Source organism: Paramacrobiotus metropolitanus, unplaced genomic scaffold, assembly GCF_019649055.1.
Source record: "Paramacrobiotus metropolitanus isolate TYO unplaced genomic scaffold, Prichtersi_v1.0 Parri_scaffold0000003, whole genome shotgun sequence".
NCBI lineage: Eukaryota > Metazoa > Tardigrada > Eutardigrada > Parachela > Macrobiotidae > Paramacrobiotus > Paramacrobiotus metropolitanus.
Window position 1 is genome coordinate 228,722 of NW_026570223.1, and position 22,712 is coordinate 251,433.

Genomic DNA, 22,712 nt, shown 5'->3' on the forward strand with positions numbered 1-22,712 from the left:
TATTGCATAAGTAATACTTTAATAGTCAATTAATACTACATAATTAATGATGTGAACAGCAACTGCGCAGCAGGTAGAATGACAGGAATATAACAGGAAGACGTATGAAGTAAAACAGTAGTTGCTAGGACAGCAACGTACACGACAGTAATTAACGTTTTTGTATTGTACAGTACTGCTTCCATACTACAATGTTGAGCGTTGTGAACGGCTCCAGACTAATGCCTCCAGTGTTGACACACTGTAAAATTAATGTTGGTTATAACTGGTTTAACTGCGGTTTTCCCTGTGTTGTTGTACGCGCGAAAACAGTATTTCGGTTTGGTCGTTTTCGGTTGATTTCAAAGACGTTTCCTTTCAGCGGTGCAAACATCAGACTTGTACAAAAACTTTAATTTGGTTTCTTATAGCTTACGATCTTTTTTATTACATGTTAGAAGTACCGCATTATTAATGAATATCAGCAAAATGCACAAAATATGTAAAGGTATGATGATGGGCACCCATTGACCATCGAAACACGAGGTCCGTAACGAACCCAGTAGTAAAACCGACATGAAATGCTGCTAAAATCCATTTCCACTGATACATAACCAAAGCGATCGTCAAGCCGCAAACACCGTTTATCTTCATTCCTGTCCCGCTTCTTCATCATCCGAAGTGTCATTCACTTCACCAGTCCAGTTGCTACCTGTGGAGCACACATTCATTGTTACAAGTAATTTCCACATGAAAACTTAGCGCACAGTTCGCAAATCGTACAACAACGACGGCTCTCGAATTTCTGCAAAAACCACCGCATCTATCAAATAACTCACCTTTTTTCATCGGCATCACCACACAGCCAAAGCTCTCTTTTGGCTGAGATAGTCGGCAGGGATGAACGCTCCACATGCCGGTATCCTCGTCATAAAACTCGATATCAGAACGAACACCGTCTTCGTCGCCTCCGCCGCCAAGGGCAAAGATCCGGCCGTCCACATAACCACAACCGGCTGCGGAGCGAGCGCTAATCATATCACCTGCAGTGTGATAAGGACGAATTTATGCATAGACAGGAAAAGTTAAACAAGAAAGAAATATCAAATGCCGCGTTCAGCGAAACACATCGTAATTAATGCATTCTGCAAGTGCGTCGCAACCCGCCGGCAAATACCCACTTTTTTTCAACCATCGATCGTTACGGATTTCGTAAGCCTCAACGCAACGCAAATATCTACCATCTTCTGATTTTCCACCTACAAAAATCGAGGATCGTAACGCATCTGTTCGGAATTCCGCATACAAGCATAATTTCACTCCTACCGATTACGTAAATTAGGCCACCGGGACCCACACAGGCACTACAATAACGCCGTGCAGTTGGCATGTCGGCCAGCGTAATCCATGCATCCACTGCTGGATCGTAGCATAACGCCGCGTTAGCCGTTGTAAAAGTGCCTCCCCATGTGGACCTGCCCCCAAACACGTACAGCCGATTATTGGTAGCCACCATGGCGAAATGACCTAATGGAAGTGGTAGTCCGGCGACGGGCTGCCAAGTATTTTTCTCAAGGTCGTAAAATTCAACGGCGGCCATCGGTTCGTCTTCCTCGTTATAGCCACCAACAGCGTAGACGCGGCCGTTAAGAGAAGCGGCACCCCCAAAGGCGCGGCGGGACAGCATAGGTGTCAGATCCGTCGATCGATCACGAAACAGATCCAGCCGACGAACGCGCTTCAGATCAGCGTAAGGCAAGGGACCATCATCTTCCAAGCCGCCGCATACCATCAATGAGTCCTTCAGAACCGCCACGCCGAATCCAAGAACGCCATACGGAAGCCTTGGTTTTTCCATGCGCCACACAACCGACATGGAGGGACTGAAAATCTCCACCACGCACAGAGCAGTCGGCTCACCCCCAACACACACAATAACCTTGGGCAAACCTAAAGAAAAATTTATAACAAGAAAACAAAAACAGAATGAAACCAGTAGTAGTCATGGGATGTGTTGCTTACTAGATTTATAAATTATTTCAGTCGCTCTTCAAGAGATCAACGAACGCAATACATAACAATGGCATTAATACGGCATAAATAGCAAAGTTAACAAAAACCATTTCGCTTACTATACGATTCCCGTGGTCGGCATCGGGATAGTACTGACTCGGGATTCTGACATAGCTCGTCAAGATTCGACGACGGACATGGGAAATTATCAGCGCCAGAGTTGTCAAACCCATTAGAGAAAGCCAATTAATAATTGTGAAGACGCTTGGGAGAAAGAAATGGCACACGGATATACTGTAAAACGTGGGACAACTGCGCCTTCCGCCCAGCCTGGTCGTGGTCAGACCAACGTTTAACAGCCTCAAACACTTCATCCTCGTGTTCAACGTTCAGGTCATCGGATGCTGCCAATTCAACCATCTAAAAGTTGATTGAAATATGTGCTAAATGTGCATCAAATTTCTCCCAGTTGGACCATCTTCAGTCATTAGACTATTTCTAAAGTTACTCGTTCTGAGAAAATACGTAAGAAAAATAAAATTAACAAATACGCAAAGCAGTGCGGTACGATAAAAAAACAACACAACAAGAGAAGGTCGTTGTCATAAAACTGAGTGACAAGGATTATGACATCTTTCTATCTGCGGTAATATGTACATATTTACCATGCTCCCTTTCAAAAACATGATTGCTAGTCGGTACATACGTAAGAAATGTGACTACCAGAAATGTAAAAAATTTCTACCTTTTCGAAATCTTCACAGCCAAAAAGAACCAAATAACTAGCAGATACCTGTTGTCCGTCCAGCTGCAAAAATTCACCACTCTGTGCAATTATGATAAAATGCTGACACGCCAAGGCTTTGGCCTTGTTGGCCAAATGCGGATTGTTGTGAGTGTGCGCCAGACAGTACACCTGCAGACAACTGGATGCATTCAGGCGACTCTCCAAGAAATCCCAGCACAGTTTAGCGACGGGAGAGAAGTCGAAGAAGAGCGCCGCAACGAGAACTGACTCAACGCTGTCGTCATCCAGGCAGATTTGCAGAGTGTACGCATAAGTCACCAACCTACACGGAAAGATAAGGAAAGGCTGAGCTCCAGTTTGGTTATCAAATCGACCACGAAATAACAACGAGCGCATAAGAAAGTACTGTACTCAGTGACTCAAATATTGAAACAACCATTACGAAGTAATTCTGCTGGAATCAGTTAAAATTTCCTTAGCGTTTTGTAGCTTACGTGTTCAGCGTGTTGAAGGAGATATTCTGCAACGGGATCTCCTTCTGAAAAGATTCTTTCCATTCAGCAGAAAACATGCTGCGAAAGTAGCTGCTGTGGGCACTGAGGATAGCACGATGACAGGGAATCCCATTAGATGCATCGTCTGCTCCTTTGAGGATCACGTCACACAGAACTCCGCTGCTCTTCAGATCCTGCAGTCCCTCCAGAAATCCCTGCACTTCGCTGGAGTCCACAGAGAGATGGACGCTGGTGGAGTCTTTACTGCGTTGCGCTTGATCTGACGACATGATGAGATGGGCAGCGGGACTCGAGTCTGAAACTGCAGGGAATGAATGGCTTCGGTTTGATTCCGTCACCACGACGCTCCCCTAAAATTACGCTCCCCTAAAATTCTTTCAGTTACACTGTTACAGAGGTTCAGGAGAATCATACAGTTACGATAGTGCTAATTTGTAAGAAGTAACAAGAGCTGAACAGAAACCCCGAAACAAAATGTCTTACCTTTTCACTGTTCAGCAATTAATTGCAGTCTTCAGTAATGTCAAAACCGTTTAAAAGTGATAAACGCGGAAATGATTAAGTTAAGGAGCTGAGGAAAAATCATCAAATGGCGTGCAAGTACTGACCATGGTGAGTACAGTCTGCTTCAGTGCATTACATAGTACTGTACGTACTGTATTAAGAGGTGTGACTCCGGACAACTGTCCAGCCGCTACCACCGTTCGTGTACGTACAAAACGATGATACTCCGCCGTACTTTTGTACTACTTACTGTTAACAAATATTCTATATTTAATTACTGTAACTAATTTTTATTGTACTGATAAAATTTTTATTGCACTTGCACTGGCGAAGGACAAGTACAATGTATGCTATAACGGGCAACGGAACCGGCTGATACTGCTCGAAATATTGCTAACCCAACGACTGAAGATACCGCAGGAAATACATCGCTATATATACTGAACCGCTCGTACAGGAACAGGAAATACAAGAGGCGGGACAACCAAGCACATACTCGTACATACTAATACATGAGACAGGAATCCCCCGTTACACTCCCCTCTTACCAAACTGAAAACAGAATGTTTTCAGGGAAAAACAAACAAAAAACATATAAAAAAAAGAATTCAAAGCGTGCAAAAACATTAGAGAAATCACGATCAGATTTTTTGGGAGTACAAAACGTAGATTTAGTTCGAAAACATTATTAACAAAATAATAAGTAGACAGAGCAGAAGGATCCGAAGCGTTCCACGTAGGACGATAGTTGTTGTATCCGTCCGGTTCCACGTAGGACGTAAGTTGTTGCATCCGTCCGGTAAAGTCAGTCCGTCCAACGCTGAAGATTGACCACGTTATCCACATAGATTTGCGACATCCGGTTTCGTATTGGTCTTGGGAAAGGAAGTGTAAAATCGATGTCCACGACGTGAGTACACCAGTAGAAAATCATTACAAACTTCTGGTTCTGAAAAACTCGAACACACATTGACGCAACCCTACTTATATTTACAAATGTTTTTGTAATTTTCAATTAACGCGCTAATTTAATTTAACGATTCAGTTGTTGAAAATTGCCGCAAATACAAATCAAAATTATTCCAGAAACGCCACCTTCAAAATAAACCTTGCGAAAATCTTTCGGTCAATGAAGTATATAACATTGTATGGCGTAATATTGCGACAATGACGCATGAAGGGAGAATGAATGGAGCGAGATAAGAAGACAATGCGGATAAGATGGGGAGAGACAAAGGCACTAGAGCAATACTGCGTAAAGCGAGTGCATTACAATGGGGTGAATTTGAGTGATGAGTGGCAAGACAGAGTTATGAGGATCAGCAGTGGAGACAGGATGATAGGGGCAAGAGAGAACCTGTGCTCTCTGTTTGCATGAAATGATGCGACGGGAAGGTATGAATACCTCAGAACTGGTGAGGCGTGAACAAGAGAAAAGATAGAGCGGGGAGAGAATCGGGCCAAAGTTACTTTCCTAATAAAATCGAGAGGTGCTTCATCGGGCCAAATGGAAAATGAATATCCAGCGAATGCAATGATCTTCCCTGTTCTGGCTATACAGAATTGCTGAGAATAGTACGACCGGCTAAAAAAGATAATCGACTGGCAAAACCAAGATTAAAAAAAGGAAAATAGGTGACAAGATGTGACACATGTTTGGCTGCTAATAAAATTATAATAAGAAATAACAAAAGAGTGGCAAGAAATAACAAAAGATGCATACTGTTAATATTACGGAAGTGGCAGTACTATCTGTTAAGATTCTGTTCTTGAATTATTGAAAAGATGTACTTACGCCTTTACACTATGACATATAAATTAACGAAACAAGTACAAAAAGATTAAATCACGTCGAGAAATGTACTGTCGTAATCTGCTGCTTTACAAAAAAATTATTCGCTAACCAGAGTTAAGTCCAAACCAATATCAGCAAAACAACATCTGACAATGCATAACTTCAGAACAAATACTTTTTTATGCCCGAACTATGGAAGGGACGCCCATCTTTCCAATACCGCGATATGCGCACGAAATATACAATTTTTTTTTAAAAACAAATTTCGCGTTTTAATATAAACAAAATACTTACCGTCAGAAGCACTGTGCAGCAGTGATGATGGTAGACTACCAATAGGCGAGCTCGACCGGTGGGACACAAAGTTGCCAGTAATTTTTTAGCTGTTGTGCATATGGCAGTTGTTTTCGAAATTATGACACTTGCTGAGCTTTCGCGCATTAGATCGTCCGATGTTTAGGGCTTGACTAAGAGAATCAAACCAACAGGGACCGTTTATAGGTGCTCCTGGATGACAACACGACACAATAGAAACAGAGGGCACGGACAAGGGCAGGCGTTTATAGCCGTGGCCCGTCTATATGGTCGAAAATTAGGTCACGACGCAACGAAACAAGGATGGGCGTTTATAGCACGCACCCGTATATGAGCGAATATAAATAGATTTGCTCGTGCAAAAGCCCTTTTCCATAAATTTTCAGTGATCTTCTTAATTTCGTAGATCTACTTTAATTTCATTTTGCGTAATTAGCGTAATTCGGTTTAACACAAATACTTACTTGAGCTGCCGTGGTACACAGTGGTGATCAAGCTGCGTCTTCTGTTCGGCGGAATTATTATTCAAATTAATGCGCGCATTACTGTTACCATAAACTTTGCACAACCTTAAAACTGAACCAATCAATTTTTCTCTTTGCAGTCGAAGCAAACATTCATAATTGTCTGTTACCAAAATCAATGCGCATATTGCAGTACTACCACATAACCGCACCAGTTAATGGGAATTTCGAATAATAGTTCATGTTTTTGTGCCAAGCATGCCGTCATGTGTTGTGAACGCTGACATTTAGATTTAGGATCTTATTTTCGTGGAATGCGATAAGTTGGAATTTATTCTTAACTTTAAATGATGGTACATCTGGTTTTAGTGATTTTATTGAAAATTTTATAATTTAAGTTGACATTAACGATCTCTGGCTGCCCAAAAGGAGACGACAACATCTGGCGTTTTAAGTCATTAGCCGAACCAGCGGCGGAAAATTAATGATAGATAAGATTTAAGCGGTGCTGCGCATATGCAATAACAATTTAAATATATCCCAAAATTCATTTCTGCACATTACATTGAGATAAACCATTACCGTTACCATCGCGAGGCTTTTCACATCTGGCCATCATCAAACAAATATTCAGCGAATCAGCGCTGTCAACCTCAAAAATTTTCTCACTTATCTGCCCTTTTCTCAATAACAATAAATACTGCTGCAGCCTTCAAAATCAACGGGCAGGCATCATTAATAACTCAGTACAATAATATAATATTAACAAAATTTTCAAAGAGCACTTTAGTTTACAAAACCGAAACAAATTTTCACGTACGAACGACAATTAGACCAGAAAAGTTAAATCTGCCATCTGGAATACGCCGGTTGTGCACTACCGGTGTCCTGAGATTCTGCAGACCCAAACTGTTGCGCCTGAGATGGTAATTTACCGGATGTGTTAAAAGTCAGTTGCTGCGTTGTTGGTGGATGCTGTGCTGCACCGAATGACATCGGATAACGATCTTCAGAATCTTGTTCTGCCTGTGCATACTGTGCCTGCGTAGAGTGGCCAGCTCCAAACGGGCAAGCATACGAAAGATGATCATAGTTACCGCAATTAAAGCATCCATTGTCTTGGCTTGGCGCATCTGTGAGTCGAAGGGTTGACTGGTTCGCATTACCCGTTAAGTAATTCTGAGAAAGATCGTAACTGCCCTGTGATTCGTTATTCTCCTGTAAACACTTTATTTGTTCAGCAAGATGCTTTAGTCTTTCATCCAAACCTTTCATCAGGTTATGAGCGACAATCTCTATCTGATTAGAGCTAGGCGCTGTCGGTTGGCTGTATAGCGACGAGAGATTTGACTGATCTGTAACATTATTGGACGCCTGGTATGACGAATTTTGATTCTGCATCGCGAGCTTGTATTGTTGCTTAACGGACACATCACGTAAACGATTGAAAAAATCGGCTACGGTTCTGGGGCTGTTAGTCACGAATGCCGGTTTAAATTCAAGGGCCAAGGCTTCAAAGAGACGAACTGTCTTTTCTGCTTCGGTAGCTGCGGGATTACTGGCTTCCACGTAATCAAGGACACGGTAAACAAAAGTACGAGGATCTGTAAATGCTAATGTACGACAACCTTCATGCATAAGATCAAGTTCAAAACGAGTTTTTCCGAAAGCTGTTAAAAAATGAGATCGAAGGTCTGGCCATGTGATACCTGCTGGTACTGCGGTATACCAGCGAAGAGCGTTGTTCCTCAAACAGAGCGCAAAATGTTGGATTCTGTTAGCTGGTGTGAAATTATTAGCAACGGCCATCGTCTCAAACTGTGTTAAAAAGTCCTGAGCGTCTTCGTAAGGAAAACCACCAAACTTCGGCAAATCACCCATTTCGAGAGATGTTATACGGGTAACTGCAGCGGCATTCTGGTTATTCAAAAAATTTAATAAATTCTGATGTGCAGTAGCGTTATTCTGTAGGCTTTGCTGTAAAGCTGCATTCTGCTGAGCGGAAGCGGCATTAACGGTGTTAAGCATATTCTGCAGTGCTTGCGGGTCTATAGCCATGATATTGACTTGCTGGTAATTAGTACTTATTAATTATTGCAAACAGCCTGCCAACTGCGGAAAGTTGACTATACGATCGTTAATTAAATTTTCTTGAAAAATGGCGCGTTAATACCGAATTCGAAAATAGTATTAGGATCGGTAACAGTTAAGATTGTTCTTTTTGGGAAAAAAAATTGGACGTGATACATAAGGACTTACCTGTTGAAACAGGGAGGCGGAGGGGTAGCGGTGGTAAAGGCTAAAGGGCACTGTTCAACAGGGAGGCGGAGGGGTAGCGGTGGTAAAAGTTAAAGGGCACTGAAACTGTCGACTTGAAAAAATTTCGTTCTCGGTATGCGACTCCAAGTATAACGGGCAACGGAACCGGCTGATACTGCTCGAAATATTGCTAACCCAACGACTGAAGATACCGCAGGAAATACGTCGCTATATATACTGAACCGCTCGTACAGGAACAGGAAATACAAGAGGCGGGACAACCAAGCACATACTCGTACATACTAATACATGAGACAGGAATCCCCCGTTACAATGCCAATACGGTATCATTTCTTTTCAGTTCAGAGTTCTTTTGGAAGCCGGGCGGTACCCTTGCAATCCTCCCACACGAGTACGGACTACGGAGTACTGTACTTTGCAGTTAGCTTACCATTTGCAGCGCTGGAAACAGCAAGCAATAATCAGTGAAGAAGGAAAATGGCGCCGTCACGCTTTAAATGGGAGCAGTTTTTTTTTGATTGGTAAACGTATATATGTTTAAGGACGCTTCCTGACGAAAGGTCATCACTGGAAGTACTTTATTGCTTATGCCACAAATAGCCGTACACATTCAATATAGGAGAATATTATAGTTATAAATAAATAATTTGTAACCATCAATCCATCATAAACGAGCACGATATACATAACACAAACACTCTTACGCCTATATACAAACGTTCACACAAAGCTAACGGAATGCAAGCGTAATCCCACACGAAATATGGTCTCCACTAAAAATCATTAATTCTTCTTAGGTAAGGTCAAGCTCCAGTGGCATTTGCCACCATCGCCTTTAGAGCAGCAACCTTTGTGCTGCTTCGTGCATTCATCGTCCTTGCCATTGCGGTTCCCCTTGAAACCCCTGATCTCGCCGCAGTTCTTGTTGGGGTTCTTTTTTCCGAGGAGATGATTGAAATCCTGCGTCCAGCATTGGAAATCCGGAAAACCGTCGTCCCGTTTGTGGCGGCTCAGCACGGCAGAAGCGCCGGACTACCGGATAACAAAAATCATTTATTTAGAGAATAATTTTAATAGTATTTGTTGTGTACGAGTATGTGGTATCAATACCAATTCTTGCTGTCTTGCAATTACATGTAGATTTCTACGTCTGCCTAACAAAATAGCCGATAGCATAAACCTGTTATTGCAAACAACGAAAGAAGTCAAAATCATACTAAATAAAGCAGTAAATAAATTTTACTCTGTAGTACAATACGAAAACAATAAATACTAAAAGACAAACCGAAAGGTATTGCGTTGCTACTTTATACTTTTGTACTATTCATTGGTAGCAAAATAAAAAAAAAACAATAAAAGTCATTAAATTAGTGCTCGTAACTGTATTTTCGAATAGATTTTTTACGGCGATATATAATTGATAGCATTTTGATAGCATTCATAGCATTTTTACCTTTTCGGCGTTGGTTTGTTGGATGAGCACCAGAAGCGCCAGCGAAGAAGCCAGGATAAGTGTAGCAAAACGAGTCATTTTACCGGCAAAAAGTGAATAGCAAGAACGGTAAAACAATCTGCTCAAGATTCACTGAAGATGACAGCAGAAAATGAAAAATGGAAGGGTATCAACGGATGATTATAAAATGGAGAAATCTTGTGCGATAATGTACAGATACTGCTTCGGTTATATACACCTCATCTAAACCGAGTGAAAGGCCGCGAGCGGTTTGTGGTTTACGGACAAATGAACGCTTTTCGGACTTATGTATTATTGTTCACATGTTTTGGAAAGGCAGTCACTGCTTTTTTGAAAGCTGAGTACTTATTATGGTGGAGTTACATAACACGGATAAAATAAGTCCGGCATGGAAAATCCCCTTATCAAACGGTCAACCGAGCCGGACTTTAGTTTGAAAGTGTCTCAAAAGCGGTTCGCCGAAGATAAAACGAATCCATCGGTACGATTACACCTGGTACATCTTATTGCTGCAAAGTTACAAACACGCATTTTCGGTCTAACAAAACGAGACGTAACGCGACAACGTCACATTCGGTCACAGTGGCATCTTACAGTATGATATTAACTGAAGTGACTATATAAGTATGCGATATGCAGCTTGCAGTACGAGAACCTTGTACAATTGTACCAACTGCCTCCACAATAATAACATCTATATTTATATCATCGGTTTTCTGATGTTATATCGAATTACCACCATCAAAAACGTATTTATTCTGTGGTTATGCGCGGAAACTGCGATTCTTTCTCTGGAGGGATACTGCATATTTTGAAGTTGTGCTTTTATGTACTCGTAGCATAGCGTACCACAAGCAAGGGCTACATTATTTTAGTTGTGCATTGGAGTGACTCGATGACTTTCGTGACTGCTTGGTACCTGCGATTTACTTCCATATATTTACAGAGGCTAAAAAAATACAGCATTTAGAGGCGTCACCAAGGTGCGGCTAGGAACTGCATAAAACTCCAGACTGTTTTGGTCGCAATATCATATGAACATTACGATGATGTTAATCATGTTGTTAGTCGATGTAGGATAACTGAGCGTCCCGATATCCACACTGTGCTTTGTATGCGTCAAAAAGATTGTGCAGCTCCTGTAAGTAGCGCTGGTGGAGCGCATCTATCTCTGCCTGCAAGATGGTTAAAGAGATAACGTTACTGAGATATGAAAACGTTCTTTCAGAATTCCCGGGTGGGTCTTACGTGGGATGGGTTAGGATTCTCATCGACGGGTATCGGTGCTCCTACGACCACGGTGATGGGAATGCGTTTAGGCAGCATACCGATACTGCCGAAAAATCCCCGGCCTTTAACCAGTGCCGGGCAGAATCCTAGGATTTTCTTCTGGACAAAACGTTGGAAGCGGTAGACGAGGGAATCACGATGGAAAGCCAGATCGTACGTATCGTTTTCACCGAAGGCGAACACGGGAACGAGTTGCGCTCTGCAATGCACCGTCGTTGATAAATGATTCGATAGCGATAAATGTATTGTCTCTTTACCCGTGCTGGATTGCAGCCTTGACGAAACCTACAAATTACAACACATGTTGCACAAACCAGGGTTGTTTTGTTACGTTACGTACAACTGGTACAAGATGGCAGTGTTACAGCACAATACGGTAGCACTGCGAGCGATCTATGCATAAAATGGTGAAAGTTTGCGTGACCTTTGCGAGTGCGCAGCACCAACTTGACATTATGGCAATCAATCTCAAAGATCTCCCGTGCTCCGCCAATAACAATGGCCACTGCCGTCCCTGGCCCTTTTGACATCCAGTAGTCGATACTCGGCCGACTGACATCACACACCCCGAACGCCATCGTGTACTCGCGCAGTAACGGCACTTGCATCATAATCTTCTGTCCCAGTGGCCGCACCTCGATCCCGGGAAACATCTGCCGGAATCCCAATGCTTCCGTGGACAATGCCGTCATGAATCCGAAGGCCATGGTTGGTCCATGCGGGTGCCCGGCCAGCAGGTATTTGCCGCGCGGATCCAGTTCCGCCGTCTTGATCAAACGGATGGGGAAGTAGTCACGCACCAAATGCCAGAAGACGGAACGCTGAAAGGCCGGCCAGCGACGACCTCCGCGGGAAGTCTGGTCCCAGTCATACACGTACCATGCTGCGTAGAGTAACGGGATCACATACCACCAACTGGGGAAGAAAAAGAAAAGGACCGGAAGGATGAGAAAAAACACGGTAACTAACGGGCTGAAGATGAAGATGATGGACAAATGCAGGGCGACGGCGAAAGCCTGCAGACCGCGCTGCAGGGAGTATTTGCCTATCCCTAGAAAGTGCAGCATCTTTGTTTTAAAGGCACCACCAGGCAATCGCCGCACCGTTGGCAATGACTGTCATAGTAAGATCGCGAAGCTAATGAACAGCACAATCCATGTGCTCTTTATAATTTGATAAATTACAGTTTTATTCCATCAGATCCCCAATTCGCTCATCCAAATGCACAAAGCCACATCGAGCAAATATTAAATTTACCGTAACATAACGTAAGAGTACGGCAGACGCAAAGCAGGCATGCTACGATAAAGCGCAATTTCCAAAATTTAAATTCATTAACTGGTGAGAGCAAAGCTAATATCTATATGACAATCTATACTGTACGAGTGCGTATATTGTATAGGAAAAATGGATTCCACTGAAGGAAAATGGATTATCCTGGCTGATTTCTACAAGTGCTGCTAACATTCCTGATTCTTTTGAAATATCGGGACTCATTAGGCGCTATCAACTCACGGAAAAAACCTAACTTGAGGAAGACTGGTCTAATCAAACTCTTGTGTGGCTGTAGACTCGTGTAGCGTAAACGATGAGTGGAGTCTCTCAGTTCCGCATACATATCCTTCGTAATCATTGATTACCAACGCCGAACACGAGGAATCGATTTATATGCTCGTAAACCGGTTTTGTACATGTGTTTGTGGCCGATTGCGCAACCGAGTGAGAGAGCAGAAAGAGAGCCCGACAGACGTTCAGTACAAAACTGTATTACTGTATCTATATAAAGCAGAGTGAATGAAAGAAATACTGTACATAACTGCCGCTTCAGCAATCAGCTGCAGAAAGACAGAGGAGAAGAAATCCCGATTGCATGTGTTCCTGTTTATTGCTTGGAAGGGCCAGGAAGGCCGATACATTCTTGCACTGGATATACTCGTTTATTTGCTTTCGAACCCTTGTTCGATAGAGACAGTGGGATCCTTCGGCAATCGCCATAATAAAAAGAATATTACGAGTACAGGAAAGCGTACAAGTGCACGCAGGACCAGCGGGCTCGCGTGAATTCCTGCGGCAGCGCCTATATGCATTGGAAATTAAGCGGAAACCGATCTCGGAACAATGGAGTCAGCGGAAAAATTACATGGAGCTGGGTTGTTGCAAAAACTATGTTTTTGTTATGGGGCAAAAGATAGCGATGCTGAACAAACAGTGCGATAAGTGACATGAGCAAGCACTTCCGGTCCGCACTACAAGTTTGAACGAATCTCTACTGTACGCCTTTGGGTTAAGTTCTGCTGCGCTTTGCACCACCAAAATAATAATCAGCTGTGCCGGTTGAGTAGATAGCGGTATTAATTTGCACAGGGACAGTGCAAGCATGACAAGAAAGGACGCATCCTGCTGAAAAGACAGCAACGTAAGAATAATGATGTAGTAAAGATATTGGAGTTCCAGATGCTGACCGTACAGTAAAATATAATAATTGGCATTAATTGCATATCTGTTTACGGCGGTAATGATTGCAAAAAGGATAATTGTACTCTATCCTAAAAGGAGATACACAACGAATCCACGATCTGTGAACTGCGCACTTTTACATGCGGTATTGCAGTGATCATAAACGCTAACAGCCCGGGAATCTGAGAGAGTATCACTGTTTCGCTTAAATCGCATCAGCGGACTGTATCGACGTCGTTTCCGCTGGCCGGGTCAAAGAAATTCGGTGTTCTGTACAAAATCAAAGAAGATAAGAGAGTAATAAGTGATATTTGTTAGCAACAACGACCAAAACATTATCGAGATTTAGAATGAGGATTTGGATACACGTACAACTGTGCTGAAAACTTACCGGTATTGGATGAAAACGGTACTAGCAGCAGATGAACATTAATGCTATCTTATTGACAAAATTATGGTTAATTGGTTATACAGGATGGGAATTTCCTTGACATACCAGTGTGTCAACTTTGTTGTTACCGTGATTATACAGTACATCTGGACTTGAAGACCGTAATACGTAATTTGTTATTGTGGATGCTGCTCGCGTCTCTAGGCTATTATTTTTTGCTGTTTTGCAAATACTTACAATCTTTGTTTTTTCGAAAGCAAATACTGTAATTATTATCACAAGAGCTGCAATGTGCGGATGTGGCATGGGAATGCCCTTTGCCCAAATTCGCGACGGCCCAGCAAGACAATGTGGGTTTCTGTTCAAACATCTTCATTCTGTATTTTATTTTGATCCAAAGAATTTACGGCTAGAACTAGACACAACTGCTTTAAATTCAAATTACAGTATGAGCTGACACAACATTTTTGTCACAGTAGATACCTGTTTATTGACTGCACTATCATAACTCACCGATTTTATTCTTTACATGTACGTAATAAACAGCTACAAGATTCTTAAAGGAACAAATCAGTCTTAAATCCAACAACGCAAAGGATTCCCGAAGCGGAAAAGACTTTTCTGCCAACCGTCATGCAAAGAGCCGCTTATTGTACATGCAGTTCTACTCCTATAATAAGGGTTAAATAAATGCAAGAAGCGGCAGAGGTCACCAGGAACCAGTTAGGAACTGTACAAGAGTGACATTATCAGTCGATGTAGGACAACTGCGCGTCGGGATAGCCACAGCTGGCTTTGTGCGTGTCAAAGAGTTTGTGAAGCTCCTGTAAATAGCGTTGGTGCAGCGCGTCAATCTCCGCCTGCAGAATGATTCAAAAGCATTTAAACCTCTGTTGTACGTGTTTCGGAAAATCTCTTACATGGGAAGGATGAGGATTCTCTTCGACGGGTATTGGTGCTCCGATCACCACGGTGATGGGAATGCGCTTCGGCAGTAGACCGCTTCCGCCAAAGAAACCCCGGCCTTTAATTAATGCCGGGCAGAATCCCAGAACTTTTTTCTGGATAAAACGCTGGAAGCGGTAGACAATGGAGTCGCGATGGAAGGCTAGCTCGTACGTGTCGTTCTCACCAAAGGCAAACATGGGAACGAGTTCCGCCCTGCAGTGAAACACGGTCAATTTGATTCCGGTAAATAAAGGTCAAGATGGTCGAACTTACCCGTGCTGAATGGCTGCCTTGACAAAACCTAAAACCCCAAGTGCATCTTCAGTGTTTATTTCATTCAGAAGATAGTTAAAATAGTTGCAGGAACGTAATACGTATTAACTGAGAATGGAAAGTTTTTGTGACCTTTGCGAGTACGCAGCACCAACTTCACATTATGGCAATCAATCTCGAAGATCTCCCGCGCTCCACCAATGACAATAGCCACCGCCGTTCCCGGCCCTTTCGCCATCCAGTAGTCGATACTCGGCCGACTGACATCACAGATTCCAAACGCCATGGTGTACTCGCGCAACACCGGCACCTGCATCATAAACTTCTGACCCAATGCCCGCACATTGATCCCGGGAAACATCTTCCGAAATCCCAAGGCTTCCGTACACATGGCCGTAATGAATCCAAAAGCCATGGTCGGTCCGTGGGGATGCCCGGCCATTAGATATTTTTTTCGGGGATCCAGTTCGGCGGTCTTGATTAATCGGACGGGAAAATAATCGCGCACCCAGTGCCAGAAGATGGAGCGCTGAAATGCCGGCCAGCGATGACCGCCGCGTGAACTCTGGTCCCAGTCGTACACGTACCATACCAGGTACAACAGCGGAAGGATATACCAACGACTGGGGAAAAAATAAAAGATCACCGGCATAAAGACATAGAATAACAAGATTACCGAACCCAGGAAGAAGACGATGAATAAATGTAATGCTACGGCGAATGTCTGCAAACCGCGTTGCAGGGATTTCTCGTCATTGGTCAATAATTCCAACATTTTTACTATTACATCAAGAGCCGAAATCGATCCCAGCGATGCAGTGATCAATTAGAAAAGTAAATTACCGTCAGTACTGACCAAATGCACAGATACTGTTTGCATCCGGTAATGTCGCAATTGAGTCGTTCTTGAATTAGTGCACTTGTGAGAATTAAGTGCAAAATAGCACATTATCGTAATAACGTCAGGGTTTGTTTGTAAAGCGGTGTATACGGGCTGTTTAGGTATGTGAACTACGATAAGAATTTGTTACATTAGTGATTAGCGGCGTTGTGAACAAAACATATACTATCGCCGGATTCGCCGCTTTCAAAGGATGGCTGGCAGTGTATTTGTGTATGTTGTCGATGAGCAACGAACGCCGGTTATTACCCGGCCTAATTCCCCGTAATAATTACACTCAGAAAATTTTGCAGTGCATGTGGTACTACTACTGGTAATGGTATAACAGCTGTGGGGCTGAAAAGATAAGGAAAAGTGCAAAATATCGCAGTAAGAAATCAGTTTTAACACGTGCCCGGGTGAGAATGACGGTGCGTTCAGTGCATTCGGTGCAATGAGTGCCCCGGGTTGATTGATAATACATTGATGCTTAAGGAAAATGCGCTTAATTACTTATAATTTATAACTAATGCACGTAAATCAAATATGTAATCACAATATTCTTGCGGGCATAATTCATGACCATCTGTATAATTGGATTTAGGGCTAAAATTAATGAATTAATTGGACAGCTGCGGGAAAAGACAAGTTGACCTTTGCCCCCTCCTGCATCTCACCAACAATCGCACAATATAAGTACTAGATGTTTTTGCGGCTCTTTGCGTGCACATTTAAAGCTTTTGTGCTTTATATAACGAATGTAAAGCAACGGTTTTATTAACACAATTTTATAACGGCTGTAAGATGGCAACTAAACATTAGCAGGTACATAATAATTAAAATTTCCCATAAACAATTTTCTGAATGCTCGCCAATGATTAAATTTCGTATTCAAAAGCTACCCTAGCCTCCCAATTATGTACATTTGTTTTGATTTAAGGCCGGTGTGTCGAACGAGAAAAATTTACTCGTCCCGACAATTTTTATTGGAACACTAAGTGCATATACCAATAAACATTTAGGCAGAAATTTATTTTTAACTTGTTCGCGGGCAAACCGTGCCCAAGGATCGTCGCACCTCGTCACAAGTTATGTAAGCAGTCTGTGTGTCAGCCGCTTTTTTGCTCCGTGGGTACAAGGATCATCTCTTGCACGGTCACATGCGCCGGCTCACTGAGCACGTAAACAATAGCGTCGGCTATATCGCCGCTCTCCAGAAACGTGAATCCCTCCTTGACGTAGGGCGTATCACGGACGGCTGCTTCACCCAGCCAACGATTGGCAAAATCGGTAAGCGTTGCGCCGGGGCTGAGACTCTAAGATGCAACATTTGAAGTTATCTTATTTACAGACTACAACACTGGTATTACGAGCATAATGACGATTTCTTAAGTTACGTACTCGTACGGTAACGCGGATGCTGGTGCCCAGGGCGGCTACTTCACGGCGCAGGCCCTCGGTTAGCGCCGTCACCATGTGTTTCGTAGCGGCGTAAAAGTGAATGGCATTGTAGTCGTTGATTTTATGCCCGGACACACTGCAATTACGGTCAGGCAGCTGATGATTGTTGTTATTCTCCTAATTTTATCCCACGTTTTATTAATAATTTATCGCTATGCCTACATGTTTACCGGTTTTTATATTTCACAGGTACCCGCACGAAAGTGATGCGGAAAAACTATGCTGATTTGGTCGTGTTTCTGTATATTTCCAATTAAACTTTGCGCAAATTCGAGTGTTGCTATTATGTAGTTAGTTGGTCGTCTCTAAATCGCATCCCAGGTATGCGCTCAGATACGGACGTTTCATCGCTTGCGCACATTTTAACAGCACTTTGCAGAACGTCCAATTTTCCAACGGAGCTGGCGCGAAATCCGATCGACTTCGACCATTGAACTTCTAGCCAACTGGGCTTTTAATTCAAGGAGAAAAATATAATAGCATAGGTTTTTTAAAGTCGTTAGTTTCAGAAATCGTGCAGAATAAACGAATCCAGAATGCGCACGTTCGCATTCTGACCGCATCACTTTCGTGTGGGGTACGTTGATCGATGCAGTACGGTACTTTTACGTATTCTATTGCCTGGACGGTACCTGTTCATGTTGATAATGTGGCCACCGCGAATGCCATGTTTGACCATAAGTCTCACGGCTTCACGCGCACAAGTCGACAAACCCAGAATATTTGTCTAAAATGGGCCAATAAAAACGTTTTGTGTTTTCGAAGACAGGCACTTCACAACGAACGTACGTCAACCATTTGGCGCCACTGCCCCACGCTTCGCGTCAGCAAATCATCGGAGTGCGCCAAGCCGGCATTATTCACCAGGACATCCACACCTCCATGGACACCCTCAATCTCCCTGAACATGGCGACAATCTCCGCCTCCTGCGTGACATCACAGCGGATGGCGTGCACCACGCCGGTGCCGAGTGTACGTTGCTGGAGCTCCTGGTTCGAGGGTCAGTGCACAGTGTCTTGCGGTGCGTGTATGTAAGGTAAGTACAGTAGAAGCGCACGTACGTACCTCGATTGGCGCAATGTTACGGGCACATCCAATCACCGTCATCCCCGAACGAGCCAACCGTTCCGCGGTGGCCAAGCCAATTCCGGAAGATGCGCCGGTAATGAGAGCCGTTTTGCCTCTCCAGCGATCCATAGCGTGGAGAAATCACAAATTATTATGTGTGTGGCATAATAATTACAACTTTGCTCTAAATCTAAGGACCCACTAACAGGACGTTGGCCACATTATTGATGGTATTAAAGCTTCTAATGGCGCCTTGTTTATCTACAGAAGGCTAGAAGACTTCTGCATCAGGTACTCGTACTACCGGTATCTTTCCCACAATGTGCTCGACGGTTTTAAAGCAGTTATCTGGCTGTGTAGAATACTGATATTAAAGACAAAGAAGTATTTTGTTGTAGGCTTGTAGCCACACGAGTACTTACGAATCAAAATAAGTTATTGTGATAGCCTTGTTGCGCCACGGTGTATCGGCGATTCCCGTTGTCACTGAATTTTTACCGGATTCGTTTCTTTGCTTTTATAGAATGAGGATGAGCCGAAGATGCGAAAGGAATGCAAGTAAAAGAAAATAATTAATACATAATAAAGTACTCCATCACCCATGTTTCCGGTTGGGTTTAATTTTAAAGTGGACGTACGCAAGCAGCAAGGCACATACACGGTTTAATACTGTGCGGTATAAACCGCACCAAATAGGTAAATACAGTATGAACTACTACCATACGAAGTACATAATTATCCACTCGTCGCCGCCCGCGATTCTCTGGTGCCGGATACTTTTAGTTCACTTTTGGTTTGCTTTGCGTATAGGCGCGAAAGGATTTCCGTGAGTTGATGTAACAAGTAAATAACAGTTTTTTTTTTGACGAGCGCGAAGAATGGACGGCAAGAGAACGAGGAGGAAATTGAACGTCGATGCGAGTATGGTTGAAATTGACTATGCGTATACGATGAGACATTCGACGAAGATCTCCAGCGACCTGGACGCGCGCAACTCAATTCGATCTGTCTCGGGTTTCAGCGGCGTAACCACCCAACACTCCCCTCGTTTGACTAAACAGCAGCAGCTGGAAGCAGGATTTTTAGAGCTGATTACCCATTTTCAGCTAGCTGAAATGAGCGCGGCATGTGACGATGTGAGCGGTTTCCTGACGTGCGGCGCAATGTACCATTTCCCGATGGATTCACAGGACCTGCATTACGGGAAGTGGAACGATTTCCGTCAGGGGAAACTGCAACAAGGCGAGTACGGGTTTCACGGACTGGCCACGAAATTTCCCCGTTGCCGGCGTGGCTACAGAACGGAGTTGGACTGCAAGTGTTCCGTAAGTGATCACGTTATTTTGATGCCTCATGGTCACTATGGCTAACTACGTCCGATTGTAAGTCGTAATTCGTTTTCGAGTGCCTCCCATCGCTTTTTTCTGTGTTCCGATATCGGCCGTACGTGCGGTGTTTTTCATTGAGCATTCTCAGCATTCTGTATAATGCTATCATTACTGATAAGACAGTAGCTGCAGTACATACACCATAATGTTACAGACTTACAGTATAATTATAACTGAATGCCTCCGAGGAGGATTCTGTGGAATTATTGCCACTAATGCTTTGCAGTGCAGGAGAAGGTTGCGACAGACCGACCGAATGTCAACCGTAGCAAGTCTAACCGTGGTCTGCGGTTTCCGTGGCGGGCCAGCATCCAACTGGAGCGAGTTCCGGTTAAATGCATTCTGACGGAGGCACAGCTGGCATTCATCAATCCGGACGCTCGCGGAAGTCCGACTATCCAGGTGAAAATCGCGCCCACCCGTGCCACCAACATGGACTTCGTCAACAAGAATCTGAGAAACATTAACGGTCAGAGTCAGACTAAGGATGAAATGGAAAAATGCTTTACGTTTTTGAATACACCTAAAAATAATCTGATTTTGAAGAAAATGTAAATCACGAATTTTTTTATTTTTACTACATAAGAAAATGTACTACATTAGAAGTTTATTAACTTCGTTTCATTACACTTTCTTTTAACCCCGTAGTTTCCTTTGCCTAAAATTGTATAAGACAAAATAATTTGTGTAAGCCAGTATAGATGTTAAAAAAATGAATTTTTCCAAAATGGTTTTGATTTAATTCTTACATTACGAAATTTTTATCCTGAACTCACAGGTCAGATCTACAAGGAGTGCTGCCGAGAGCTGGGTATCTTCCGCGAAGTCCATTGTTTCGTCACCATGCGTGTGCCGGTGCCGCGCTTCTTCGGGAAACTGCTGAAAGAATTCCGGCATACTATTCCCAAGAGTCCCCTACATGCACTTGCGGACGGGATGGTCTTGACAGGAACGGATAATGTGGTGCTGAAAACGCGACAGGGTGACGTGGAGATTAATCGGCAGATCCTCTGTAACACCTCTCCAACAGCGCGCGCCATCTTCGCAGTGGGAAAGCAGGGGAAAAGCAGTTCTTACGAACTGAACTATAGTAAGGCGGCCGTTGTAGCAGTGCTGAACGCGGCTGTCAATAAACACGAATCCCTGCCAGTTGATCCACGACGAGCGGCTCCGTTCTTCCTGTACGAAGTTACGAAATTGACGTTAAGTTGGGAGATTCCGCAGTTGAAACTGTGGACGCAGGTGGCGTTTGTGGAGCGTTTGTGCTATCCGGTCGCAAATTTGGATCAGATCCCCGTCCTGGACGCTCTTCAGGTCATTCTCGACCACGCTGATCCCAATGAGGCAGGCAGTCGGATGATTGTTTGTGGACTTATCAGTGTGCTACGCATCCTGCATTCACCGACCGCGCGCTGGACGCTGAATGAGCTGCAGTGCATAATTGCACTGAAGCCGGCATTGTGGAAGAGCGTTATCCTGCCGATGCGGTTGGTGCCCGACACTTGCATTTTCGTTAAAACCTTGACTGGTAAAACTTTCGCAGTCCCGGTTAATCTGGCTTATTGGGTGTATCACCTGAAATGCTGGGTTAAACACAATGCAGTAGGGATTCCGTTGGAGCAGCAGCGATTGATTTTTGAGGGCACACAGCTGAGCGGTAACGTTACCTTATCGGACTGCGGTATTACCACGGAGGCTACACTGGATCTTCTGCTGCGACTGATGAGCGGATGATGGTAAATGTGCAACAGAACTGGGAATGAAGCGTCAGGACCAGGTTGGAACCACCGGCTGCTATTGTGATGTTGTGATTATTTGCTGTCTGTTTTTTGCACAGGTTTGCATAGGATGTTGCTTGTTTGCCCGTTTAAATCTATTTATGTAATTTACTGGATGATTCGCGTTCGTTTCCGGAGTCACGTTTTATGGATTCAAGTTTTTACGTTTATAGCATAATATATTGTAACTTTTCTCTAACCCCGTTAGAACAATTGTCGATGGTATTAAAGGTCTCTGTAACAACGTGTTGGGTTGTAAAGCAGTATAAAACGTTGATAAAATGAAAATTGTATTATGCAATGTATGCATAAAAATTGTGATAGCAGCTCTCTTCTTCTGCATCGACGACTTTGTTCTTTCCCAATCTTCGCTCGTTACTTTTCTGGTCAATGGTGAATCAGGGGCGTGCTTTATTACAATCCTGTATGAGGGACTTATACATTATTCAAAAATTACTTGCTTTCATTAATTTTCTCGTCTTGAATTAGCAAGGTATCGTCACATCGTGACTATGGTCGCAGAACGCCTTTGTGCAATTTGATAGCACTTCCCGCTTCTGTGACTTTGTTGCGCCGCCGTGCGCATGCGGATTCGGTTCTTACTTCTTACCGAATCTTTCTTTACTCTTTGCTTTCTTAAAACGAGGTTGAGCCGACGATGAGAAATGAATGCATTACGTAAGCCTGTAC

General features: G+C 43.4%; 7 protein-coding genes across 11 annotated transcripts; 1 reads left to right on the top strand and 6 right to left on the bottom strand.

The window, feature by feature from the left end:
- Positions 1 to 448: 448 nt before the first annotated feature.
- On the bottom strand, positions 449 to 2,227 carry LOC129596760 (kelch-like protein 17). Its single transcript, XM_055494114.1, has 5 exons — positions 2,112 to 2,227; positions 1,306 to 1,929; positions 1,161 to 1,238; positions 819 to 1,022; positions 449 to 691 (listed from the first exon to the last, which is right to left on the bottom strand). The coding sequence occupies exons 2-5, from the start codon at positions 1,853 to 1,855 to the stop codon at positions 630 to 632; spliced, it is 894 nt and encodes a 297-aa protein (XP_055350089.1). The 5' UTR covers positions 1,856 to 1,929; positions 2,112 to 2,227; the 3' UTR covers positions 449 to 629.
- On the bottom strand, positions 2,122 to 3,856 carry LOC129596783 (kelch-like protein 20). Of its 4 annotated transcripts, none has more exons than XM_055494134.1 (4): positions 3,739 to 3,856; positions 3,235 to 3,605; positions 2,786 to 3,062; positions 2,122 to 2,412 (listed from the first exon to the last, which is right to left on the bottom strand). In XM_055494134.1, the coding sequence occupies exons 2-4, from the start codon at positions 3,522 to 3,524 to the stop codon at positions 2,239 to 2,241; spliced, it is 741 nt and encodes a 246-aa protein (XP_055350109.1). In that variant the 5' UTR covers positions 3,525 to 3,605; positions 3,739 to 3,856; the 3' UTR covers positions 2,122 to 2,238. The 4 variants fall into 4 exon arrangements, with proteins under 4 accessions (XP_055350109.1, XP_055350130.1, XP_055350118.1 ...); XM_055494155.1 differs by having other exon boundaries at positions 3,235 to 3,550; positions 3,739 to 3,795; XM_055494143.1 differs by having other exon boundaries at positions 3,235 to 3,621; positions 3,739 to 3,773.
- A 5,376-nt stretch (positions 3,857 to 9,232) lies between these two features.
- Positions 9,233 to 10,323, bottom strand: LOC129598169 (uncharacterized). Its single transcript, XM_055495942.1, has 2 exons — positions 10,067 to 10,323; positions 9,233 to 9,645 (listed from the first exon to the last, which is right to left on the bottom strand). The coding sequence occupies exons 1-2, from the start codon at positions 10,142 to 10,144 to the stop codon at positions 9,397 to 9,399; spliced, it is 327 nt and encodes a 108-aa protein (XP_055351917.1). The 5' UTR covers positions 10,145 to 10,323; the 3' UTR covers positions 9,233 to 9,396.
- A 680-nt stretch (positions 10,324 to 11,003) lies between these two features.
- On the bottom strand, positions 11,004 to 12,943 carry LOC129596612 (acyl-CoA wax alcohol acyltransferase 1-like). The gene is made up of 4 exons (XM_055493944.1): positions 11,802 to 12,943; positions 11,635 to 11,662; positions 11,336 to 11,576; positions 11,004 to 11,262 (listed from the first exon to the last, which is right to left on the bottom strand). Exons 1-4 carry the CDS (start codon positions 12,442 to 12,444, stop codon positions 11,152 to 11,154), a joined length of 1,023 nt encoding a protein of 340 aa, XP_055349919.1. The 5' UTR covers positions 12,445 to 12,943; the 3' UTR covers positions 11,004 to 11,151.
- A 1,731-nt stretch (positions 12,944 to 14,674) lies between these two features.
- Positions 14,675 to 16,562, bottom strand: LOC129596143 (acyl-CoA wax alcohol acyltransferase 1-like). Its single transcript, XM_055493335.1, has 4 exons — positions 15,579 to 16,562; positions 15,447 to 15,474; positions 15,146 to 15,386; positions 14,675 to 15,085 (listed from the first exon to the last, which is right to left on the bottom strand). Exons 1-4 carry the CDS (start codon positions 16,219 to 16,221, stop codon positions 14,975 to 14,977), a joined length of 1,023 nt encoding a protein of 340 aa, XP_055349310.1. The 5' UTR covers positions 16,222 to 16,562; the 3' UTR covers positions 14,675 to 14,974.
- A 546-nt stretch (positions 16,563 to 17,108) lies between these two features.
- Positions 17,109 to 19,149, bottom strand: LOC129591500 (dehydrogenase/reductase SDR family member 11-like). Its single transcript, XM_055487175.1, has 5 exons — positions 18,854 to 19,149; positions 18,577 to 18,777; positions 18,420 to 18,514; positions 17,728 to 17,863; positions 17,109 to 17,642 (listed from the first exon to the last, which is right to left on the bottom strand). Exons 1-5 carry the CDS (start codon positions 18,983 to 18,985, stop codon positions 17,436 to 17,438), a joined length of 771 nt encoding a protein of 256 aa, XP_055343150.1. The 5' UTR covers positions 18,986 to 19,149; the 3' UTR covers positions 17,109 to 17,435.
- LOC129591485 (uncharacterized) lies at positions 17,570 to 22,288 on the top strand. 2 transcript variants are annotated; one of them, XM_055487165.1, is made up of 8 exons: positions 17,570 to 17,616; positions 17,678 to 17,874; positions 18,557 to 18,950; positions 19,052 to 19,147; positions 19,380 to 19,552; positions 19,667 to 20,181; positions 20,471 to 20,713; positions 21,023 to 22,288. In XM_055487165.1, exons 7-8 carry the CDS (start codon positions 20,677 to 20,679, stop codon positions 21,976 to 21,978), a joined length of 993 nt encoding a protein of 330 aa, XP_055343140.1. In that variant the 5' UTR covers positions 17,570 to 17,616; positions 17,678 to 17,874; positions 18,557 to 18,950; positions 19,052 to 19,147; positions 19,380 to 19,552; positions 19,667 to 20,181; positions 20,471 to 20,676; the 3' UTR covers positions 21,979 to 22,288. The 2 variants fall into 2 exon arrangements, with proteins under 2 accessions (XP_055343140.1, XP_055343132.1); XM_055487157.1 differs by having other exon boundaries at positions 19,124 to 19,147; positions 19,380 to 20,181.
- The last annotated feature ends 424 nt before the right edge of the window (positions 22,289 to 22,712 follow it).